Source organism: Columba livia, chromosome 19, assembly GCF_036013475.1.
Source record: "Columba livia isolate bColLiv1 breed racing homer chromosome 19, bColLiv1.pat.W.v2, whole genome shotgun sequence".
Classification (NCBI taxonomy): domain Eukaryota; kingdom Metazoa; phylum Chordata; class Aves; order Columbiformes; family Columbidae; genus Columba; species Columba livia.
Genome location: NC_088620.1, coordinates 4,515,612 through 4,540,435, shown reverse-complemented (window position 1 = coordinate 4,540,435; position 24,824 = coordinate 4,515,612). Strand labels below are relative to the sequence as shown.

The window sequence follows — 24,824 nt, the reverse complement described above, 5'->3', positions numbered from 1 at the left end:
ACGATAATCGCTGATTTTTGGAGAATGAGTAAGCGTTGAAATGGGAAGCTAGCGGTGGCACAGGGGGAGGATACTGTTTTCAAACATTGAATATTAAACCAATTGAACACTTCTGAATTTCCTCAAGTCTTGTCTGATAATTTCTTCTCCAGAAGAAGTCTAATTTACTAAACCATCCGGGTCACTGTTAAAAAATAGCCTATTCTCAGTTGTCATCACACAGCAATCAGAGCATAACCACATAGTTTCATGTGCAAATGAGCCCTATACTAATGAGCTGTTGGAATCCCACGGTTAGCTTTAATTTCATTACGTTAACACTTTGTTATTGCTACCATTTAATTTAAGCCGCTGATCACAGATTTAAGCAGTGCTCTAAGATTATTCTTATTTTGACTTGAATAATTCTCAGCTCCCCCCGCTGTTGTCTCTTCAGACTGCTCACAAGTGCTGCAGGACAGAAAACCCGGCTCACCCTCAGCAAACTGTACAAGCTCCTGAGCTTGTCTGGACTGTGGAGACGTGAAGGGAAGCAGAAAAGCAAAAATGAGATGAAAGATCTGGTAGAGACCATTTTCTAGAAAAAAATAAATTAAGGAGCTGCAGCCACTGTTCCATATGTTTGACTAAATCCTTGTATTTTGGGGGCGGCATCCTGTTATTTCTCCAAAGGCCAGACTCACCCAGCAGCCTTTAATCGACTCATCCACATCGCTGACAATATTCAACTGAACAAAAAAGACTTTGCAGCTCCAAAGTGCAGCCTGGGGAACACGAAGGTCGAAGGACCGTGCTCTCCTTTGTCAGTCCCTTGCCATAAATGTCAATCCCGATGTGTACATGATGTAATGAAAACCACTTCTCCCCTTGTGCTTCATTTAGTAGCATTTACAGTTTTTCCCACCTGATTGTCTACGTGAGATCAAAACCCCCAAAAGAACTTTCACCTTTAGCTGCAACTGAGACCTTTAAGCGCAGAATTTGCACACGGGCAAAATACAGCGACACGAATACACACACACACACACGTGTTAAAGTGCGGAGAGCAACTCACCGAGTGCACAGGAAAGGAGCTGTGCCGGTTGAGAAAGGAGTTAGAGACTGACATAGTGAGGCCCTGAGCGGCACCGCTGTCCTCGGGGGTGAAGGGCACTTTAGTTTGCTGGACACAGTAGGAGACAGGAGAGAAAGAAGAGGCAGCATAGGAGGCCTGCTGAGGAGGGGGAAGAAAGCAAGAGACAGAAGACACAAAGAAAGAGAGCACAGAAAAGGCAATGAATAAAGGGTAAGAAACGCTAACTGTAAAACAATGCATATAATGGCTTGCTAAACAAACAGCTATTCATGCAGTTCATCAGAGCCAGACACACCAATATGCCTCTCTTGAGCTCAAGAGGCATGATGAAAATCACAGTTCAAATCTTCTTTGTTTCACAAATCCCTTAAAAATAAACTCCCGCCTCCCCCTTCCAGCTCACCCATGGGAGCTGCTGTGGGGACAGACGAGCTGCTCCTCGCTGCCCTTTTTTCCCCATGGCGTGGGGGGCAGATGCCCAAAGGAAGAAGTGGCTCTTCCTTCCAGCTGTCAAGCAGCCGACTCTTGCAGACTACTCATTTTTGGGGCAACCTGCAGACTGGGAGCTTGGTCTCTCCGGTGTGATCTATGGGCCCTCACTGGTACTGCTGAGACACTGGATAACAGTGATGCCCAGTCATTTTTCAGCCCAATCCAAAATTATGTATCATTTGCACAAGAGGGAGATATTACACTGTAAGTAACAAATACTATTAAGGAATTTCTCCTGAATTCCAGTATAGTGGGGAGCATGAGGGAGGTGAAGGTATATCTAGGCTTTCTCAGCTCTGACTTACTGAGTATCACATACAACGCTTCCTAGATAACATCTGAAGTTCAGAAGAAAGGACTTCCTAATTGTTACTTTATAGAGAAGTCCATCCAGCAAAACTTGCCCACTGCTAGAACAGCTGATGCCCATGTGATTTGCTGTTGCAGAAACTCTCATGGCAGCAGCAGCAGAAACAAAAGTCTGGTGGCTTTTACAATTATTCTTTAATAAGCCATTGTCTGCTTGCACCACTTTCCCAACAGAGAGAGGAAAGCAGGGGTGGGAGGCTGCACTCGAAGAAACCTTTGCTTCAGGGGAACTGCAAGCAACACCTTGATGGTATCAGCTTGCAAGGCTGCAAGAATTGCCTGGCAGGCAAACCAGTGACAACTTGGCTGCCCGGACAATGATTAAAGGGCAGCAAAGAAATGCTTTGCTTCAGCTGAGAAATTCAGAAAAGGAGCAGAATTTCCCTTCTGCACAATTGCTACAGCAAATCTCTGCTTTCCACACCATCTCTCGTGGCCGTGTAGACCATGTCATCACTGGAAACCATCGCTGCAGTGTAGCCGCTCTAGGAGGAGGAGGTTGGGCAAGGGACAAGTGACAGTGCAAGGATCACACTGACAAAGGGACCGCAGGCTCTGGAGAACTGGATCCTTCAGAGAAGGATCTGAGTCTTGTAGACTCTTCAGTGTCCCTGCAAAGCAGATGGGACACGGGTGCGCAAGGTCTCATCCCCACACAGCAAGAATGCGTAATACTCAGTTTAGCTCAGCCAGAAATGTTACTTATCTTTTTACAACTCCTACCTGCATCGCAGGAATGTACTAAGGCAAATCCCAAAATTAAGAGTTCTTGGTTGCTTTTCCCATTTGATTAAAAAGCAACACGCTGGGACAGTCAAACTTTAGCACAGATAGCATGAGGAAATATTGCAAGTTGCCCTCATGATGGTAAGACCATGGCTCTGTTCCCACATTTCCTCCTGTTTTGTTAAAGCCATGGCAAATTTAAGTTAGTTACGTCAGCTTTTTTTTTTAATAGAGCAAGTCAGATAATTAATATCAACAAACACCCTAAGGTTGGAGTTAAAAAAAAAGAGAGAGAAAAGGAAAACTCTTAAAAAGAAACAGGACAAAATCCCAGCTCCATGCAGGCTGGAAATACAACCGTTGCTGCTGTCATTGAGGCTGGGGTTTCCTCCCCCACATGGAAAATGGCACTTGCTGTACTGTGAAACCCACCACCCAACACACACATGCCTGTGAATGCGCCTTTTTGTGCTGAGAGTCTGGGTGAAGAAGCAGAACACTGAAAACCAGGTAAAATCCTGAATCACACAAGGGGACTAATGTGGAGAAAACATGCAGGAGTTCAGTAATGGCTATACCAGCGCTCTGCGGCTCTGGCAAAGACCGACCCATAGAAGCAATTATTATGTTTAAACGGTTATTATTAGTGGCATCCTTGACAAGGGTTTCAAAACAGCATTGGGAACAAGAGTGCAGCAATCTCCTGAAAATCGTGCTGCCCAGCATGTCAAAATCTTCAAGGCAGTTGTTACACAAGCCTGCAGTCTGGCACAGATTCAGCTGTGCCATGTGGAAGACTAACATTTCATTTTTAGGGCATTTTAGGACTTTGGGAGCTTATGGGGAATAGTCTGAATGTGGGGTCAAACAGGAGCGCAGAAGCTCAAAGCAGATGATGCAAAAACACCTAAAAACACGTTAACAAGATGACAAGGAGGATGATGCGGTAGCACCACCGAGACATCCTCCCACCACCGCAGCCTGTCGGCAACAGGAGCAGCAAGAACAAAGCTGCTCCTGGGGGGTCTGTGTGTCCTGCCGGGGGACACCGTGCACGGACGTCACTCACCAGCTGCCGCTGCTTCGGTGGGAGAGCAGGAGGAGGTGCCAGATCTTGAGAAGGGTCTAAGCTGATAAAGGAGTCGTTGAACCCATAGACTTCCATGAGGAGCTTGTTCTTCTGCTGGTAGATGTGCTCGTTCTGAGGGGTCTGGTAGAACATGGACGGCTGCGGCTCTGAGTAGTCTTCCACAAACTGCATGTATGCCATCACTGCAAAACAAAGGTCACGTCACGGCTGCTGCTCCGCACGCTGCAGCTGCAACAAGCAGGCAGGGTGCTTATTCCGAAAATAAAATCAGAATAAGGCCATGCCATGGTCAGATGGGCTTTGCTGCAGGCTGGGAGCTGCGAGGCATCGCGCTGTGTTCCCAAATCACACGTAACCCATGGCAGTTCTGGGAATATTCAACAGCTAATGCCCGAAGTCACCAGAAGAAACAGAATAACTCCCGTCTGCTTTCCAGGAGCCACAAATCATCTTGCACAAAGACGCAACCTTGACAATAAATCTATAATAATGTTTGTGCCTATAATAAGTCTCATACGTGTAGTCAGTAAGATTTCTTCAACAGGCTTACAGCCCTTCTCCACTCTAGCAAGCTGATCAAACTGTTATCAGGGAACATTTACCTGTGAGACGGGGTGTACATCTCCTTCAGCTATTTACATGTCACTGCCAATGCTGACACAAGAGATTCCATCTTTTGGAAGTGCCCCTGACCATGCTTTCCGACCTCCTTAGCTCAAATCCAACACCCTTCGCTCCTATTCCTTTTTAAAAGCATCTTATAATCTCAAATTCTTGCATCCAACTGATTCAAAAGCACCTCTGAGATCCGGTTCAATGGAAACATTAAATAGGATCAAATCTCATTTAGAGGACCTTTCCATCTGTACAGTATCAAAACCTATGAAAAAAACCACCCATGTCTGCCTATGCAGCTCCGACAGAGGATGAGTTACTAATGCATTATTTTAGTGTATTTTAGAAGGGAAAAATGACACCCAGAGTCATAGAAAGACTACTACAAAACCCCAGAATTATTAAGGATCGGAACTCTATAGTTAATAAATGTAAAATAAAGAACTCTCTTCTATATACCTGAGCACAGAAACAACAGATGTAAGTAAGTGTCACAAATGGACAAACCAAGGCCTTTTTGTAAATGCGTTGTCATGTGCAAGATATTCTGTGATCACTCCTCCCTTTTTCCCACTAAACAAGCAGTGGTCTGTTTTTGTAAATCTGGTCATTAGGTGGCAATTACTTGTCTTCTGCTGGCATTTCAGGTTGCGCAGCTCAAGCGGACGGATGGCTCCAGTGGAAGCTATAAATTCAAGGACCATGATACAGTATTTACACATCGGGAAGCCGGTTTCCACACAAGCTGCAAGGCAAAGCCCTCTGTTCACCTGCCAGGGCAGATCCACAGGCCAGCCTGTATCAAACAGGATGCAGCCGCGAGTCGGTTTGCACCTGTTTTTTGCACCTTTTTTTCAGATTTCCTCTAATATTTTAAACTACATTTAGAAATGGAGCTAACGCAGCTGCCCCTTCCCACAGAACGGTATTCCTCCTCCAAAAAAATAGAATAAAGAGGAGAAAAGAAAATAGGTGGTGGCAACTGGAGCGCAGGAAACCTCGGCTGATGGATTTCAATTCCGAGCGGTAACACCTGCTCCCCCATCCTGTGACTCGAGCCCCGCTGCTCTCCCTCCCTCCTTCTTCTTTTTGCAGGGACTGCGACAGAGGATCCAAACTGCACCCGCGTGTGTTGGTGTTTGTGCCCCCTCGTCTGCTGGTGTGGGCACTCGTGGTAAAGGCACGATCAAATTTGCTCACGCACGTGAATTTCAGCCTAACAGTGGAAAGAAGCACTATTTATTTGGCAATATTTATTTGAAATCATGGTGGAGGAGTCCGCTTAGAAAATACACAACTGCCAAAATACCGTTTTCAAATACCAATGATTCACTTGACTAAGGTCAACTATTAATACCTGTGCCCTGAAAAATGCCTCAGTGTCATACAATAACTTCAGGGGATAAGATCCAAGAAGGGTTATGAAAGACATTTATTTAGTAGCAGAAGTGAACTAAGGATCAAGACTCCTTGGAGAAGCATAGAGGACAAGAGCTTGAGGGAAAAAACACATTCTGAGAGCTCATCAACTGAGTAGGACAAAAGCCAAGAAGTCAGGCTTGGCAGTCCTCGTGTAACGCAGCTGACATTGCTAAATCCAGATCAACCCTTGGTGTGGAGTTACCTATAAAAACAGTGCCTCGCTGAATGTCTGCATCCAAAGACAACACGGGATCGACTGCTGTGAGTTCCTGGGTTCAGGCGTCTGTGTGACACTACAGCTCGGGAAGTGTTGGCAAAAAGGGTATCGCATTAGACACTTGCGTAAAATTAAATTACTATAACCCGAGGTAATAAGCCTGAATGCTGTTGAGAGCCTTAACTCAATCTGCAAGGGAATAATGAAGAGCTCCTTTATCTTGGCTCTTTATGAGGCTAATGCATCCCATCCGCTGCCGTGCTTGTCACAACTAGTCCAGGGCGGGTAAGCCTGTCTTTGCTTCTACTTTGCCTTCTTCTCTGTTTTTAGGTGAAGAACGATTGGCATGGTGAAATACCAACCTGGTTCAGGAGCAGAGACCGCAGAGCGCAAATTAAAACGGGCATCATTAGAACTGCCAATCTTCAATGAGAGTCAGGGAGCAGGACCACTCCTGAGGCTGCTGTTCGCAAAGGGTCTTCTCTCTCCTCTCTCCCTCCATCCCTTCTCCTCTCTGCTGTGGTATTTGACATTTAAAAAGCAGATGGGAAATGACATCAGCAGCTCGGCTGGGGCTGCACGCCCTGCAGCGGCTCTGCAGAGGGAGGGATGGGGCTGCAGCCTCCACGGTGAGCGAGAGGCTCAAGGCAGAACCTCGGGAGAGAAGGGAGGCGTGAGAGAGAAACCTCTCCCATCGCAGCGCCATGCCCAGCTTACGTCAGTCCTGAACGCAGACAGAAAGTATTTTAAATAATAATAATAATAAAAAAATCTCAGACCGGGGCTAGGAACACCTTCCCAGCAATCTGCTCACAGTGCCTTGGCTGCCATTTCTGGAGGAGCTAAAGCTGCTTGGGGATTTCTGTCGCACACCAACAGAAGTCACAGGTATTGCTCAGAGCACACCAGCACCGAGGCAGCTCATCAAGTAGCTGCTGGTCCTGGAAGCTGCGAGGAATTTTAGCAGATGAGCAGCAATAAGGTGTACTATAGGTGAGGATGAGGAGGACTCGCCGAAGGTCCAGCCCAACTCCTGGCGCTGTGTCAGCCTGTGTTACAACCAGCCCCAAAAAAGCCCAACAGGCTTGTGTGCATGAGCAAGAGTCAAAATAATGGAAATTCTTAAGCTACGCCGCACATGAGCTCACTGGAGAAGTCAAGGTCTCTGCTGTCATCCCTGGGAGGAGAGCGGTTTTTCAGAGCCCACGTTATCCGCTGGCTAAGCCCAGACCGCCCCAGCACGGCTCCGCAGTCCAACACCCGCTGTTACAGGGCACCCGTCTGCATTTTGTTCCCACTGACACGGAGGGGAACATGAATAAGTGCCTCGCTTCTAGTTCGCAAGCTGTTTAGGGGAAGGATCTTGTTACTTCTGACTCTGGGCTCTTCATGGCAGAAGCTGCTCCAGATCTGTGTCTAGTACAGCAGGAGCACAATGCTGGTGCTCAAGCAGAAATCTGGAGTAATTTGCCCTTAGCACAGCAACATGTACTTTTACAGCACAGTGAAATAACAATAATTCATGCCAGACTAAAAGGCTTATCACTCCTCTGTTTAAATTATACAAAGTCAACTCTTGGAGGTCCCTCTTGGCACAGCTCACAGCAAAACACATGGGTAACTCAAGCAGGATTTGCTGTCTATTATCAACAAAAGGACCACCAAAGTCTCTACTGCAGCATTTCCTGCCAACTACCAAAGGATAACCCACAGCAAAAGGTCTACAACCAAGTCCCATCTCCGAGAGCTCTAGATCTTTTTAATAAATCCATACATCTCCTTTGGATCCCAGGAGTTTGTTGGGGTTGTGGAAGCAGCACCGCCTCACCTATGTGATTACACAAGAATATCTACATGTATCAGCCCCCAGGCAAAAAAATCCTGGGTGCTCCTATACATTCTGAGTAATGTTTTACTGCCCTTTTAATGTTGAAAATAAAACTAACAACCACAGATCTGTGGTGTGATACACTGTGGAGTAAAGATAATCCAAAACAAGTTCTCAGTGTCACATGAATGCAATTAAAAAGTCCGCAGCAGCCAGGTATCAGCTCAAATTCTACTACAAGCTTTACAGCAAGGATGCTTTATCAAACCATCAGAGCTGACAACACATTAGATAACAGCTTCTGCCTTTCCAAACAATGCAATCTGGTCAATAGCCCAAGAGCTTCTGATGGTGCCAGATGACAGATGACAATTAACTCTATTCTAACATCAGAGAAAATTCACAAACAAGGCCTTGGTACTGAGGTTAAAAGTGTGCACGGGCAATAATGGAGAAGATAGCTTTTAAAATTGTTTTTAAGTAACTCCTTGATGTCTCATAGGATAACACAAAACAAAGACACGGGGCTTAAAGAGAAAAGCAAACAGCTCAGGTCTCCCTTTCAACTGTCAAATCGCCTCTTACCCAAGATTCAGGCAGGCGTGTCCCCCGATAGAGCTGCCTACGTGTGCAGAGGTGCATTCCCTGCGTCCATCCCAGCCTGCACGGGGTAAAACCACCTGCACCCGGCCCTGGTTTCCAACATGCGGAGCCCACAAGGACCTGATCCCCCAGTGAGGATGCTCTGGGTCACCTCCCCTTGCAGCTGGCACCGGCAGCACTATTTTGAACAGCCCAAGCCATAACAAACAGCCCTGGATGTGCCCTGTGCCAGCATTTATTTCCTTTCTGGTTTCTACAAATGCAGCTTCTTTTTAGCTGCTTTCAGTATCTTTTACCTGCTTGCTTACCAGAGGGAGGCAGAAGTGATTTCCTACATATGGGGACACTCGATTTCAGATGGGTCAAACCCTGTGATTTGATTAAAATCCCAGGTTACAAATGTGGACTGGTCACTCAGGGATATGGAAAATGCTTTTAGCCAGCACACCTTTTAAAAAGAGTGACCAGCACAGCAGATTATCACAGAAATGGACAGAATACTTGTGCACGATACACCGATCTCACTTCCACCTTACTCTCAGCGAAAGGATTCTAAACTGCAGAAATCAATCAGAAGACCAACTTGGCACTTTAGAATCAGCTCTTTGATTGGGCTACCAGCCATACAACATAACGCTGTTGATCCAGATCTTGTATATGTTGCCTCCTCATGCAAAGCAAGCCAGTGACTGCTAATCTAAACATCTGCTGGATCTCCCTGTGTTGTCCACAGCCTTCCTTGGCAGATCAGTATGGCTGCTTTTTTGGCAGGAGGTTTCACTTGTTTTCAGCCATGAACATTAAGGAAATCAGAATAAGGTTGTGAGCCTGAGTCGCGGTCAGGACTGGTGCGCCAGGAGCCTGGCTGGGCTGGCCGGCCTTCATCTTTAGGGGCTGCTCGTTTTAACGATGTGGGAAATTCTTAGCCATCCAAAGGAAATGAGATCCCGTCACAAAACATCAGTACTGGACGCTGGGTTAATCGTGTTGTCTCGCGCAGCCACGGATGACTGTGTTCCCGTTGCCAAATAACTGATCTGGCAATGCTTGGTTTTGGATGGAAAAGAAGCCCTTTCTCTGAGCTCTTGGAGAGTACCCAATTTCCTCTACAGTGGGAAAACATTCATAAAATGGGCGCGGAGGGAAAGAACGGACATGAAAAAGAAGGATAAACCAGGAAGATCTGCAAAGTAGGTCTGCAAAGAGCCTCAAAGATTCACACTCAGGTAAACAGACAGTAATATCGTCTCACTATAGTAATGAAGATGCTGTGTGATGCTGCTCCCCAGGCCTGGATCATTCCTGGCTCCAGGAGTCACTCATTGACCCCAAAAGCACTGAACCTTCCATGCCTTTGACACCCACTAACTGGTTTTGCCTCACGTAGGCAAGGGCATTACCTTGGGGTCACCATTACTGAGTGGTCATCAGAAGCACAACAACCGCAAGGGCAAGGCAAAAGTAAAACAAAAAGACAAGAACTTGCTTACTGTGTTTGTTCTTCTTCTCTGGCAGAGGTGGTGGCTTCTCTGGGTCACTGTTAGAATCTGGAGCAGCAAAGTCAGCAATGAATTCGACCGGTGCTGAAGAGTTTCCTTGCTGGAATGGCAAAACAGCAGCAAACGGCGTGAAAGGTACTGAGGGGACAGACGCTGCGTTCTGCAGGTCATCCTCCGAGATGTTGTCGTATTGGGAAGGGTGCCTCTCGTAGGACACCCTGCAGCCCGAGTTCTCCGAGGTCTGAGAGGCTGCGCTCCTCCTCTTCTTCTCTGGTAAAGCTGGAGGAGTCTCTGTTGGTGGCGCCGCTCCCGAGAGGCTGCAGAATTCCAGCGGAGGAGAGCTGCCCTGCGGGAGCTGGAAAGCGTGTCCGTGGAAAGGGGAGCCAGACTCACCCAAGGACTCTGGCAACGGGCTGAGGATACCGGGCACCTGCTGAGGTATCTGGTCAGCGTTGGAGAGGTCTTGCTGCAGGAACTCATAGTCCGGGTCATAGTGATCTGATTGATCTGGTTAAACAGAGGGGAGAGCAGAATGACGCATTAGTTTCTCTCTTTTACTGTTTAGCCCTTCTCAGTTCTGCCCCTCCCATCCCATCAGTTAATTTATCAGTACATTTAATCAGAGTAGTACTTCCTTGCAGCAGGGACCGTCTTGCTAGACCTGTAATGTCCAGCCTTAATAAAACTCTTGTAATTATTTCTTTACACTAGCAAACAAGTAACAAAAACTCTACCTAGATCATTGCAGAGATCATATATGTTTCACATTTAAATTTTTTATTTTCTTTCCTAGTAAGTAGAAACAACAGTGCTTTAGTCTATCAGGACTGTCATTTCGTATCGATGTCAGCAGACAAGGTTGAAACCAAGAAAACATTCCACTTGAGAGCTGAATGGAGTTTGAACACAATCATCTACAGCCAGGGAAACACATTCCCCTGGGCTTTTTCCTATCCGACAGAATACAATTCTGCACAGAACTGCCTGCAGCAACGACAAGATGACAGTTGCAAGCACAATCCATTTACTTCTGCATCACAGCTACGACAGCTCCCGCTTACCCAGGGTTTCACAGCTTGTGTTGCGGGAGCACTGCCCGCTGTCGCGGTCCAGAGACGAGAGCTGCTCGTCAGACTTGCTGAGTTTGCCGATGCTGCTGCAGGGCGAGAGGCGAGGAGATTCCCCCCCGTAGGAGTGGCTTCCACCCGACAGCCGTCTCTGGGCATAGCAGTCGACATCGAAATCCTTAAGCAAAAGAAACAAATCACCATCGTTCTTGTGCGCTCGTTAGCAAGTGAGATGCGGCTCAAGGAGCAAACACCTCACAGCAGCACTTAAGGAAACCAGGATCAGTGCTACAGCCCTTTCTGGTTAGACAAGCTTGGCAGGACCTCAAAAAGCCTCTGATTTGGTAAAAAGCCCAGGCCAGGGAGCTCTGGCTGCTCCTGCTTCCAGGCAGGTTGTGCTGTGACCCACAGTGGACTTCACAAGGTGCTGAGATGACCAAGGTCCTCACAGCTACACACATCTCATGACCGCTTGTACTAGGTAACCAGACTGAAAGATTTCTTATTAAATAACTGGAACTTTAGCACACATCTGGTTAGCTTAGGTGTATGCAAAAGGAAAATAAGCTATGAGATACCAACTTTCTGTGCCTGTGACTACACTTCTGTTTTGGATATTAACTCAAGCTCATCAGCCTGCAAGTGAACCCACCAAGTGTTCCCACTCCTGCAAAACAACCAAAATGTGATTGTACCAGTAACTGCAGAGCTGCCACGGTTTTATCTGGGTCAGCCAACCAACAACAGAGGCTTCCTAAGCCAGGGCTGAGGCTTTGGGGATGAGGACAAGACTTGATTTTGGTGCGATTTAATATGATGCAGGTCCTCACTGCTGAGTGACTAAGTTCCTGAATGTGTAAAGCAAACCCAGCCATTTACAACCTCATAAACCCCAGACTAGCACAACAGATGAAATATGATTACACACACAGCCCCAAGTTTTCCATTTTTCTACTGGAAAATTCTCCTCAAGGCACAAGCAGCGGTCACAGGAGTCGCTCAAACTACACCTTGGGTGACAAAGATGTTTTTAAATTGTGACTGGATGAATACAGATTTCTGATCTCAAGATGCCACACGCTCCCTGGCCTGTAAGTCAATCGTGGTGAGAGCTCAGCTGGCTGCTCCGCACCCTATCTATTCAACATGGCAACACTCAACTGCTACAGCTCAAGGCAACAAAGTTTGTAGCAATTTGTTAATTAAATCCAACAACACCGTAAAAAAAAATATATTAAGCTGTTTGCATTATGTATCATAAAACTCCCCCTGCAGAGCTCTCCCGTCCGGGGCTGGTTGGGACGAGCAGGGACGTGCACGGAGCTGCAGGTCACAGCATCTCTTGGAGCTTTGGCTCCAGTTCCCAGCACGTTCTCCTGGGTTTTCACAACGGGGTTGCGCCATTACCTGTCTGTTGATGCCAACAGGTAAACTGGAGCCGCTGGTGGCTCGGCTCATGGGGGCCACAACGGCCACTCTGGTCGGGGAAGGTGCCGATTGCCGTTTTTTGGGGGGCAGTGCTGGTGGAGGGCTGCAAGACACAACAGGCATCGAGGCTTCCGTTACTCTTCCAGCAAAAAGAAGACTTTTATTGGCTTCACAAGCTTGTTTTCTAAAAAGCCTCAGACTTGCCAGGCTCAAACTCACGGGTTCCTGCCCAAATCTGGCCTGGAGCTATTTAGCAAAGTGCATCCACTAACAAATATGAATTTACGAATGCTCTCACAGGTAAGGTCCTGTGCAGTGATTTATTTTTTAAGGTTGCAAAAGAGTTGGTATTTCTCAAGCAAAACCAACTGCCATTCTAAAAATTGTTTTTAATGGAGCCAATTAGCACAGTAATTATTTCTTAATAAAAGTGGTGAAAATCCAAATGAAATATTTTCGTTGACCCAAGTGTTGTTTCCATTCACAGAAGTCCCTCTTCTTCAAACCTTCCATGTTTGAAAAATGTTCATATTTTCAAAAATTTATAGGACAGGAAAGTTATTTTTCTGCCCTTTTGCCCTCCTGGCGAACTTCAGGGAACAAGATGGTCAGTGTTGCTCTCACCATGTTCTGGCATAAATCTGTTGCAGAAACACATACTGGCAGTAACTAGTGAGATTTTAACCACTGTGCTTTTAGTTTTTGTTTCTAATGACACACAGTTCTGGTAACCATCAAGCCTATGGGGTTCCCATGAGCACATATATTCTGTTCCTGGAACATACCAGGAAATTTTTATATAACTCATGAGAATTCATAAAATACATAGAAATGTGATTCTTTTGGCCAGCCGCAGCACTTGCTGCCGCATTTTCAAATTAGCACGACATGTATTTTTCACACCATCCATTAGCACCCGTACTAGAGAAGAAAAACATCATACACACAGACCAAAAAACCTGCAAATTGGGGCTTTTTTCTTCCTTCTCAAAACAGAGCTTAGAAACTTTCATGTGGTTACTCATAGAACAGGGTAAGAACAACCAAATAAAAGATTCTTTTTTTAATGCACTATTGGCTCCTTTCACTTTTAAGCTGATAAAAGCAATGCAGAATTGCCTGGATGTAATTGCCAGAAGTTACAATGTAGAGTGTGGTATTCACATAGTTTTAAATAAGGCTCTTAGCATTTATGTAGTTTTAAATAAGCCTTTCATGCATGGATATCAGAGCACAGCACTGTCCTCACATAAAAAGAGGTGAAGTAAAACATAGATAATGAAGAGTGCTGCTCAAATCAAGACCAAGAGAACACAAAGTCACAAGCAGAGTGCAGGAGCAGGAAAGAATTACTCTGGAGGAGGTGAAATCCAGAGGCACCACCAACCCTCCTTATGACCGCTCTGGTGTGCATTTTGCCAAGATTGTTTAAAAAAAGGAGCTGGTAAGAGCCAGCAGCTTTCTTCAGGCAGCAGGTTGGCCGGTGTTACCTGTTTTCTGCCACACGAATGCTGGGCAGAGGGGGCTTAGGAGGCGCAACTTCTTCATCCATGGAGTCAGTCAGTAGCTCGTTGGATTGAGTCATGTTAGTTGTTTTGTTGAGGATTTCCATTTCTCGGTCTGTAAGGGGAAGTTCCGAAGGGCTGCGAGAAGTAAAATACAGATTGTAGATCTGTACACAGTTTGAATGCAGCAGGTTGACAGATTAATACGCATTTTAAATCATACGCAGTATGAGAAGCACCTATAGCAGAAGGTAGAATTTGCATCTGCAGGTGGAGTTCCATGTATATGCAGAATACAATGTGCATGTGTCATGGCCAAGTGATGTTTCATTGCGAGATTTTGGTATCTTCCCTACCATAGCATATTGTTTTCTTTAAGTGGTGCCACTGTAATGAGTGAGGCTACATAAAGAACACTATGCTACCCTCTGTGAAGAGTAACTGAATGCTTTCATTCAACCATCAGTAGTCAGAATTTATCTCTCCTTGATTAGCCCTGCACACCAAAGAAATCCTTGTCAGTGACCCACCTGTCAGATTTACATGCTGGTAAACTGGGTTTAACTGGGCTTGTGGGAGAGGGATGCTCCTGCTTTTCAATTGTGAGTCTGACCAGCTCCTGAGGGACAGAGAGGAGAAAAAGAGAATAATCATTATTTGCTGCATGCTGCACTCAAACACCCTGGGACAGAAAGAGATGCTACTGCAGTAAACTCTTGGTTAGGCAGGGCACAGAGAGCCGAGCTGGGTGCAGGTCTGGGCCAGAGCCGTACAAACGTTGCAGCACCGCTTCTAAGGAGCACCCAGCACTAGTTTAGCTGTGTTAAGTGCATAAACCCTGGCCCTATGGGGATTCTGCACAAACCCACAAATGTGTCTTTTTGCTGTGCTTCCTCTTTCCTCTATAGTCACAAACGTATTCCAGTCCCCACAACACCCTAGATCAAGGCAAACTGACTTTACATACATAAATATAAGTACAGAAAAGTCTTAAACGGTAGAGTAATTCACTTAGACAGTAAGAGAAATATATGTATTTGCTTTATAAAGTATGTATTTGTTTTAAAAAGCAAGTTTTCTGTAAGATGTCCAAGAGCAAATTAAATACTGAACACCTTTATTAAAAGGCCTGCTTCCCCTGAAGCCAACTTTTCACATGTTAGCAATGGAAGGCTTAATCATTCAAGGAACTGCTGTAGTGTATCTGGTCTAAGCAGATAAGGCTCTGGATAAAGAGATAAGGGCACGATAATCCTGAACTACAAGTCTGCCAGCAGTCAAAACAACAATCGTTCGCACCAGAAAGATGGAGAGAACATTTTAGGGACGTCTGAGGCCAGCAAATAGATGTACTGCTCACAGACAGAACATACGTCCACTTACAGGCAGGCTGGAAAGCTGGCAGAGCTGCCTGACGGTATTGGCTTCCTGGTATATTATGCAAAGGAAACTATATGGGATCAATTTTTAATTTTTTTTAAAGCAGCCTGAAGTACATTCCAGTATCATCTTCATGTCCGTGTCTGTTGAGCTTGGGGACAACTGTCAATGCCCTCTCAATGCGATAACTGCAAGTGGAATGTCATCATCATCCTTTTGAGGAAGGAAATATTCTAGTTCTTGTATTTTTATGTAAGGCTGTCTTTAAAGCTGAACCTCCATGGGTCTGCACACTCACAAGAGGAATAAAGGACTGCACTGGATGCGCAAAGGACAACAAATGCAGCTGATTTGGGTTTCAATGTTCTACTCACAGTCTCATCGTGAGCTTGTGCTCAAAAATAACGTACACTGTGTCAAACAAAAGCACAACACAACGGCCAGCTTTCCAGAAGCTGTCCTGGAAAATCCCACCCCCAGGGAAGGAGGAGAAAGTACAACCAGAGCACATACAGATGTCCATGCAGGCTAATGCTGTGAAGATGTTCCTGTCTGGGACAGACAGACAGACAAGAGTCCTTGCAAGAAACAGACTGACAGGGCTTTTGACAACCTGTCAGCTCCACTGTGCTAATGAACATTTCACAGTATATACACCAGTAAAATAATTAAGGCCATTCAGTCACAGAACTAGAGTGGTAACACAGACACTGACTTGACCTCAGACCTCCCTGCTGAGTGTCCCCAGTCACTCAACTGAAACTATTATTTTTTTAAATGTATGTTCCTCTGTTTCATCCTCTATTTCAGGCATTCAAACCCAAAGCCAAAGCACTCCTTAAAGTGCTACGGAAGGGAAAATGTAACATCTCCTTTTCTTCACCTTTCTTCACCACATTTAACACCTTCAGCCAAAGCAAGGCCGGGGCTGCAGGCCGGGGCTGCAGGCCATGGCGGTGGCAGCGTTGATGAGCCCCTGGTGTTTGGGCTGAAATGCTCAGTTTTCCTATTTTGCCGGCTGTAACGGACACATGCTTGCTTACCTTATGGCAGTGTAGGTTACAACGGGAGAAAAACAATCCAGTTTGGCTCAAAAGTATCTTTAGAGTGATTCAAACCATTTCTGCTGTGAAAAAACCCAAGATACTTCCCACCAGAGTCGCCACGACAACATGTGATTGACAACACATCAGAAGATCATCGTTTCCTCTAAACTTTGATAAATATCACCAGATTCCCTGGACCCTGACTTTCTCTCCTCTCTACCAACCCCAAAATGAGAACTAGTGCTTGAAAATCAAGCCAAGATCTTCAGTGTATGCAGAGGTAATCAGCACACAACCGAGCCAGATGCACGTTATACTGCTCCTTATCAGCAAGTAAAGATTCCTGCAGCAGTAATTAGAGATAATTAAAGCCTCTCTGCAAACTTATGCTACTTCAGCAAGCTGGAAATTCCAAAATGAGATGGATTTTTAAGAAGTTACATAACCAAAACATGGATTTTTTTTTCTTTTTATATACACCTAGCCAGGCATTAAAATCTGGGATAAAAACAGCAAGTAAAGCAAGTGAACAAGCGACTCCTTTATGCTCAATTCTGAAAATAAGGGGGGAAGTAAGCACTGAAATGTGGAAGTGGATCTTGTGCGATCTGCCAGAAAACCAAAAAGGACTCTCCACAGCGGAGAAGTGTCCAACTTCTCAGTTCTGCTTCCAGATCTGCAAACTGGCTGGGCCCTTCTAAAATAAACCCTGTTCCTCGCTGTGCAGCAGGAGATGAGCGCATGGTGCTTATAAATGCTGACCTGTTGATGGGCAGACACGCTGGCACCTCCCCAGCCGGTGACACATCTGCTCTGACCGTCTCCAAGCTGAGCAGGCATAAGCCAGCTCCAACTGGAAGGCCAAACTAACTTTTAGTCTAACAACAAAATAGAGCCTGGTACAGCCATGGTGCTCAGCGGGGTTAAACAGGTCAGGCTTAGCGCTGTACGGGCACATCTACATCACTTCCAGCCTCGGCAGAGCAGGCATCCGAGACCTTCCACCCATCCGCACGGACACACTGCTTTGGCTGGAAGGGAATAGGTATCGAAGGCTTAAATATCTGATATTTGATTGAAGTGAAAGGGCAGCGGGTGTCCGGGTCTCTTGCAATGAGCCTGCACATCCCTCTCCTGGATCTGGTGATAAAACGACCCTCTCTCCACAGGATTGTGCAGATTCATTAAGTGATATCAGAGAGAACTGCCTCGCTATTTGCTGGGATATTACAGTTCTGATACCATAACGCAGATTTTCACGTACTGCAAATTGCTGCTGAATTCCAACAGTAACAGCAGCTGAGACTTTACACTAACCTCTTTTTCTCTCCCCTGCTGTGCAAATTTAAGACCAGCTTTACTTTTCAAATCTGGAGCTTAAAGTTAAAAGGCATCTTGTGCAAAATAATCCTGGAAAATCTGTCTTCCTTAGGTGATGGCAATGTTTTGCTTCAAAGATATTTGTTTAAAAGGCTCAATAAGTAATAGTGATTTTAGTATCTGTGTTCAGAGCACGCAAACACCACACCAAGACTCCTGAAAATGTGATAGCCAAAGCTTGGGAGATCCACTTCATTGCTGCCTTCAGCTCCAGTTAATAAAAAACAGAGTACAGCGAGAGATGCCTGTTCCTGATACACTAATCCAGGTGAAACACCTGCTGCCGTTCTTAAAACACCATCTCAACTTTCCTTCTGCGCTTGATCGAAACATTCCCCTTCCGATTCAGCCTTGCTGTTGAAAGCGGCTTAACTCTGTCTACAATGTTCAAAATCAGATTCTCAGGAGATCCAATGGTCACTGGTGCCCTGAACCCAGGTCAAGCGGACTTTTAAGTGCAGCTGAATGAACAGTCCCAGGACCGTCAGCCCAGGGACAACCCCATGAAACAGAACTAAATAATGGTACCAAAAGCTACCGGGAAGTCGAAGGAAAGCCAACAGCTCTCCCTGGGTGGGGTGGGGAGGGAATGCTGTAAGCAGGTCTCACAAAGGATACAAAGGTTTCTGTTCAACATTTCCATTAGTTATATAAAATTAATCTCCAGAAAACTGAGCTTAGCTCATCACCTGTTCCACACCCTAATCCGCCTGCTGAAAGCGGTGATGGATCACTGACGAATCCCTTGAAATTTGTGTTAAAAGATGGAGCTTGAGTCTCTGTGGGCACTGACAGGAAGCATTTCCATTATATTTTGCCTAGACGGAAAATAGGCAAACTCTGCTTTGTAAACTGCACGGGAGATTGGGAACGACTTGCTGAAAATCTACTACAATGCTCAATAAAGATTTATTGTTTCTTCCGATTCATCCAAAAGCCAGGGTGAGCATTTCAGCAGCGCACACTAACAGCCAAACCGTTTGTGTCGGTCCTTAACCAGCACACCGAGCAGGATCATTTCACTTATGATACAGTTGAGGTAGTTTATTGAAGGCAAGAACAGGATCTTTCTCCTCTAAAAATATATATTATATACTTTATACAATATAATTTACAATATTTGTCTCAGGTACCTTGACTCCATCCAGAACAGCTTTTATGACGCCCTTCACTGTTGTCACCATCTCCTTGTCTTCTGAGTTCACACCTTCCAGCATCACTTGATCCGACCAGCGGATGAGATTGGCCAGACTCTGGTACACACGGCTATAGCAGGACGAGATGGCAGAACTGGACGGCAGGGCAGGAAATAGTTGAGAAAAAAAAAGAACAAAATTAAATGATGGACATACTATCAAATGTTATGAGAGCGCTTGATTTAAAGTGCATTTCACGCTGTTAAAAATGTGACTGTTCTCCTTCTCTTTCTGACATCCAGAATTTGTGTTTAGCAGGTGACCAAGCCGAGATTTCTCCTCTGCTGCAGTTGCTCTCCCGTTCTCCAGCACCAAACGGATCGACAGAACAAAGGTACAACTAATCTCAGTTAAGAGAATGAATTAATTGGGCTGCAGGTTAACACGGCAATGCTAAAAAGAATGTGCTTTCCATTTTAATTTACAGCTACAATCCTATGCCTTAACTTCAAAGGTAAATATGTAAGTCCTGTATTTAAGCCTAAGTTATATTATTTCAGTATTATCTATGCTTTCCTTCTTCTTTATTAACTCTTCCAAAAAATGTCTTGGACAACTGAGAGCTGACTGTATTCATTCCTTTACAAATCATTTCCTCATTGTTTATAATGCCTGAAAACACGTAATTAAAACCTGCTTCTTTACATAAATTGAACTGAATGAATTTCAGGTTTGGAAGAGGAAGGGTGTTGCTTTGTTTTGTTTTTAATGAGAAACAGAATTGAAGCTATTGTTCCGAAGGGGGGAAAAAAAAGGCATTTTGGAAGGGTGACAACTCTAAATAAAAGTGAACTGTAACAACAGTGCTCACAGGCATTTTCCTGGCTGTTCTGCACACACTTCATTACTAAACAAGGTGTGTTAACAGCTCTGCTGATGGCAACGCTTCAGCAGCTCTTTGTAAAGTTAAATCTATTTGAAACTGCATCAAAAACATAAACAGATAAGATAAGGTCTAATCTCGCAATCATTACTGATACGGGTGTTCCAAATTTTCCCATTTCTCCTTGGTATCCATTTTACACTGGCTTAACTCCAGTAATTTCATTATCTGTGAGAAGAGAATCAAGCCCACGAGCTTCAATGAGACTCTTTAGGTGAATGAAGTTTGCAAGTTCCAACCATGGGGATACAAACATTGGCAAGGGCTTCTTTGTTTGGTTCTTTTGGTTTATGTTATTTATTTTTTTAAAGCATTCTGTTTGCCATTTATTCTGATTTCAAATGAAATCAGCTTGGTAGGAGATATTTCCTAAACAGAGCCCTCCCCCATCTCTTTTTAAGGCTTTGATTTCTTTGCCATTATCTTCAGTCTGCTTCCTTCTAAGGAGGCAATAATTGAAAGCCCATTTTGTGCTAGATTTAATTACTTTTTTCCTTGGTGCAAATGCGCTCCCTGAAGCCAAAAGCAATCCAACAGTGATCGCAGAGCTTTCCTCCGCACTGACACAAGGCTTGCTCACTTTTCTTCAGGGGGATTTGCCATCAAATCACCCCTTTCTGTCCTGCCACTACTCAAAAGGAACAACGTGTATGAAAGGACGCGGCTTTTGGAGAATGCCAGATCCCCGTTTTTAATGTGAGGTTAAACAAGAGAGAACATACATATGGGATCTGCACTTTAAAACACAGTGTTTCCAGAAGGAGAAACTTATCACTATGCAGAGGACTCCACTGACTACAGACTGAAAATTCTGCTTATGTGGGTAAATACAGATATCCGACTGTCAATGTTGCATTAGCTCACAACTAAGAGAGATGATCTAAGAAACGTGAAGAACAGGACTGTCTGCAATACTGCTGCTGCTGAAGACCACCTAGGTGATATTTATTTCCAAATATATTCTTGGAAGGGAAGATCACCCTGAGAACACCCAGGAGAGACACAAATCAAAGCCAGCGACTCTAAAGATGACACGTTCTATCCTAAAATATATTTGCTGACATTTTACATGTTCTCCCGGTGCAAGGGGAAAGTTTATTCTTTCTTTTATTAAGTGAAAGCAGGTGCTTGTCAGGAATTTAATAGCTCTGGGAAACCCTGTGGCAACTGAAGAAACTTCTGTGTCGGTATCCAGAAGCCTGATTAATTTTACCATTCTAACAGCTATTGCTCTATATAGTTCCGCAGATCTAACCTAAATGGGATCTCTCCTGTCCCAGCCACAGCTCTGATACTCACCCATTGCCTCCTTCATTTTGTACTGTCAGATGCAAACCTGGCCTCTGCGCTAGGACCAAACACAGCTGAGCATCTCTGTCTGCAAAATATCCGCGACTCTACTGCTGTCCCAACCACGCTCTAGACCTTCCTTGAACCGGAATTGAAATAAGCATCTCAAAGTAAAAAAAAATTGAGATATTTAACAGGAAAAAAGTAGGAACAGCACAAAAAATGGCAGGATTTCCATAACCAAACACTTGCATTTCTCTGCCTAGTTTTGTGCTTTTCTCTGTCTCTGCTAATTTTGTTCTTTCCATGTCATTCACTGATGTTTGCTTGCTTTGTGTAAATTGATTGCTCCAGCATCTATGGGATGAACAGCAGCTGTGTCTCTATGGCTTGACAACTCCACAAATTCTTATAACCCATGCTGAGCTTTGCCTTGGCAAATTTCTACTTTTCTGGCTTCAAACCCACTGTCTAACTGGTTAAAACATAACACACATAATCTGTTAAAACACAAACTAAATAATCTGCTGAGAGTGCACAGGAATGAACATGGACTGGTTAATCTACTGAAGTACATCTGTGTACTCCTGTTCTGTATCTGATCCAGTAAAAATCCAAAAAAATCAGGTAAGAGTGCAGGCTCAGACTTCTCTAATATCAGGGGGGATAAACTGAACACTAAAAGTGATTACTCAGAAGATAAACTCTTTTTCAGGTGAAAGCTATTGGATCTGTTAGCTTTTAGGATGCAGAACCGGTATAGCATCTGAGGAGACTCTCCTGCCAGTACATGACGAATCTCCAAGTTTATCATCATCAGTCCTTCCTCCTCTCTGAAACCACTCCGACTTGCTTTATCTTTCCACAGCACGGGCTTCTTCGCAGCAGGGGGTCTGCTTTTAAATTGTGTTTGAAAACTAGCGCATAATTAGTAAAACCAGCAGTCACTTCATTAGCCACTGCAGCATTTCCCGTCTCCTGCATGACGTGATTCTCCAGGCGTGAGGAGGAGAGGAGCTGGGAGCCCGAGTCCCAAAGCCCAACAAGAGAACTGACCTTTGCTGGATGCGTGGGTCGGTTTGCACCAAGGGCAGGATGGCTTCCAGCACCTTGCTGGCTGAGCCTGGCAGCATCTCTAATACTTTCTCATCAATTGCCATTTTGTCCACAATAGTCTTAAAGTAGCGCAACGCACTGACGACCTCCTTCTCCTTCTCCTCTAGCCACGATACATTCTGGAGAGGAGGAAAAAGGGAGAGATGTGTTAAAACCTCAGGATTTTTAAGGGCAAGGTTACTTTAACTTACCTGAAGTACTGAGACAATGAATGAGGTACATTCCACGAGGACCAGAGAAAACTCCTTCAACCACAAACACTTTTAAATTGAATTACCACTCTTTCAAAAAAGTCAGAGCAAAACTGCACCCACACTTTAACTCTCTGAATTATGCGCATCCCAAACTGAAGGCTAATCTTGATCAGTTTTAGGTCAAGATTAACACTACTGATGATGTGAAGGGCTCTGCTTTGAAACCCACACGTCAAACTGGGAGGGTGAAAGAAAAAGAATATACCAAGTGCAGATAGTAATGATAATGCAAGAAAGGAAGCAACAACTGCTGGTTTTAAATAGAGCCGCCCCTCTGATGTGATCAAAACCCTTTTACCTTCGGCACATCCCACTATCAAAAGGTCTTTTTGATCAGTAAACGCAGTGGATCAGGAAAAGGGCAAGAGAAAAAGAGGAAAAAAAGTCCAAACACCAGAACTACCTAAATAGATGACTCCATTTTTGTATCCATCTCTGATAGTTTCAACGACACACATGGTGTTCACCCTTATTGAGTAATTCGGCTGATAACAATACGCCTACTTATATGAAAGCAGGCTGCAGGCTTCTCTCTCTATTTGCAAATAAAAAACTCCTCTCTGATCAGTCTCCAACCTAAAGTCACTTTGTGATGCTGCTGGAACAAGGGAATCCAGACGTGTTCCACGGGGACAGGCTGAGAAAGCCAAGTTTTGGCATCAGCGATGAGCATTACAGAAGGGAACAATTCATTGGAATAAAGCTGAGTTGTGGTCACCAACTTCTGTGCCACCACCACACTGGAAGAGCAAATTCAAAAGTGATACGTGATATCTTAATGGCATTCTAGACAGGGGTATTTTTTGAAAGTTTACCAGAGTATGCCTGGAGGATTTGTAATGCCACAAGTAGTTCCTAAGTGAGATTTAAATTAACTACCGAACACTGCTAGACAAGGAGCAGAGAGCTTAGCAGAGTCAGGTTTCACCATTATCTCCTCAGTAAATTCAGCTTCAAGAATTAATGACCTGTGGGCATTGTGTGCTCCCCATACTCTCGTCAGCCGTTAAACTGCTGCTTTTCTGCAAAACCAGGCCAGCAGCCCTAAAGGTTTTAGGAAGAACAATTTATAGGCAGCACTGGTTAGTAATTTGGGGCCAGTTGTATAAAAGGATTAGAGTCCCAACTCCCATTTATCTCCAACTTTAGAAGTCTTAGTCCCAGTCCAAGATCTGCAAACCACCCTGTCATTTTCCATCTCATCTGGGAAGTGCCCAAAACTCTGCTGCTGCTTCCACTTTTTGACAATATTGCTTGCCAGGCACCTCAAGTTCTGATCTGCAGCCCACGGCGCCCCAAACTCCTTTGTTGAGGAGCACCCTGGCAACTCGCTGATGTCAAAAACGCCATTGCCCATTCTTCAGGCATGTGTCCTCACCACCGCACGGTTTATTCCAGGATACGGAGCAGCTCGGTCCCTCCCACGAAGGTTTTGCACTTCGTATGAAATGACCGCACGCTCAGGGACGAGAGCGCCTGTGTATTCCCCGAGCAAGGATGACTAAGGCCCGGTGGTCAGAGCTCTCAAACAGAAGTGAAAAAAATGTGGATTGCAGTTCCTGCTCGGATGGCTGTTTATGTATTTCATTCAACAACTGTTTCCTGTAGAAAGGCTTGTGACTTAATAGCTTAAACACTCTCCTGGTGCATAGGAGGGATGGGCTTGATTCTGAGAGGTCAGGGCTGAGAACAAGTAGAAACCCAAATCCTTCTGCAAGGGCTTTGTTTCCCCATTAAAAAATCTCACTCTGTACATAAAAAAGGTTTCACATCTTCAGCATGCCTTATCAGAAAATCTTCTCACATTGTTTTTTAGAGAAGATAAAGAAAAGCAAAAACTTCACCTACGATTAACATGCTAATACATGTTACAGAACTGCATTTGAAAAGCGTTCTTCATTTTCAAACTTATTTAATATGTGATCACGTATCAATCTAAAGGAAGGCCTTTGAATTATCTCAATATACCATCCTGAAACATTGCTGGGATTAAAAGTCTTCAAGGACTACTCCTAGATTTTACTTTTATTCTTTAGCAGCAGTCAATAAGGTGGTCGGCTTCCTAGAAAGCAGATTCATAACCTCTTGGGGGGAAAAGAAAACCTTACAGACTGGTAAATAAAAGCCTCATCATCTCCCACCTGATGGTGCAGAACAGGGCTGGGAAGCCCTGCAGCAGCTTCTCTGGGTGTCAAGCACATCACGCAGAATAAGAACCGTACCCTGCTGACAGCCCTCAAAACCACCACAACAATCCCCAGCAAAGACAGTCTCAAAAAGTTTGCACCTCTGGTGCTGCACGTTGGATGGGATTTTCAATAACTACGAAAGATTTTGAATTAT

The 24,824-nt window shown here is 44.8% G+C and overlaps 1 protein-coding gene across 7 annotated transcripts in view; it reads right to left on the bottom strand.

Moving 5' to 3' along the window:
* Positions 1–24,824, bottom strand: part of RAPGEF1 (Rap guanine nucleotide exchange factor 1) — a 77,652-nt gene that overhangs the window by 24,486 nt on the left and 28,342 nt on the right. For 3 of the 7 annotated variants that reach the window (XM_065035777.1, XM_065035778.1, XM_065035779.1), the window contains exons 3-10: positions 22,168–22,346; positions 18,876–19,032; positions 14,467–14,555; positions 13,922–14,074; positions 12,411–12,534; positions 10,998–11,181; positions 9,928–10,443; positions 3,732–3,934 (exon numbers count right to left, since the gene is read on the bottom strand). In XM_065035777.1, the coding sequence (XP_064891849.1) occupies positions 3,732–3,934; positions 9,928–10,443; positions 10,998–11,181; positions 12,411–12,534; positions 13,922–14,074; positions 14,467–14,555; positions 18,876–19,032; positions 22,168–22,346 (1,605 nt within the window). Of the gene's footprint in view, positions 1–1,054; positions 1,214–3,731; positions 3,935–9,927; positions 10,444–10,997; positions 11,182–12,410; positions 12,535–13,921; positions 14,075–14,466; positions 14,556–18,875; positions 19,033–22,167; positions 22,347–24,824 lie in introns of all 7 variants that reach the window. The other 4 variants (XM_065035773.1, XM_065035775.1, XM_065035774.1 and 1 more) reach the window with 2 other exon arrangements.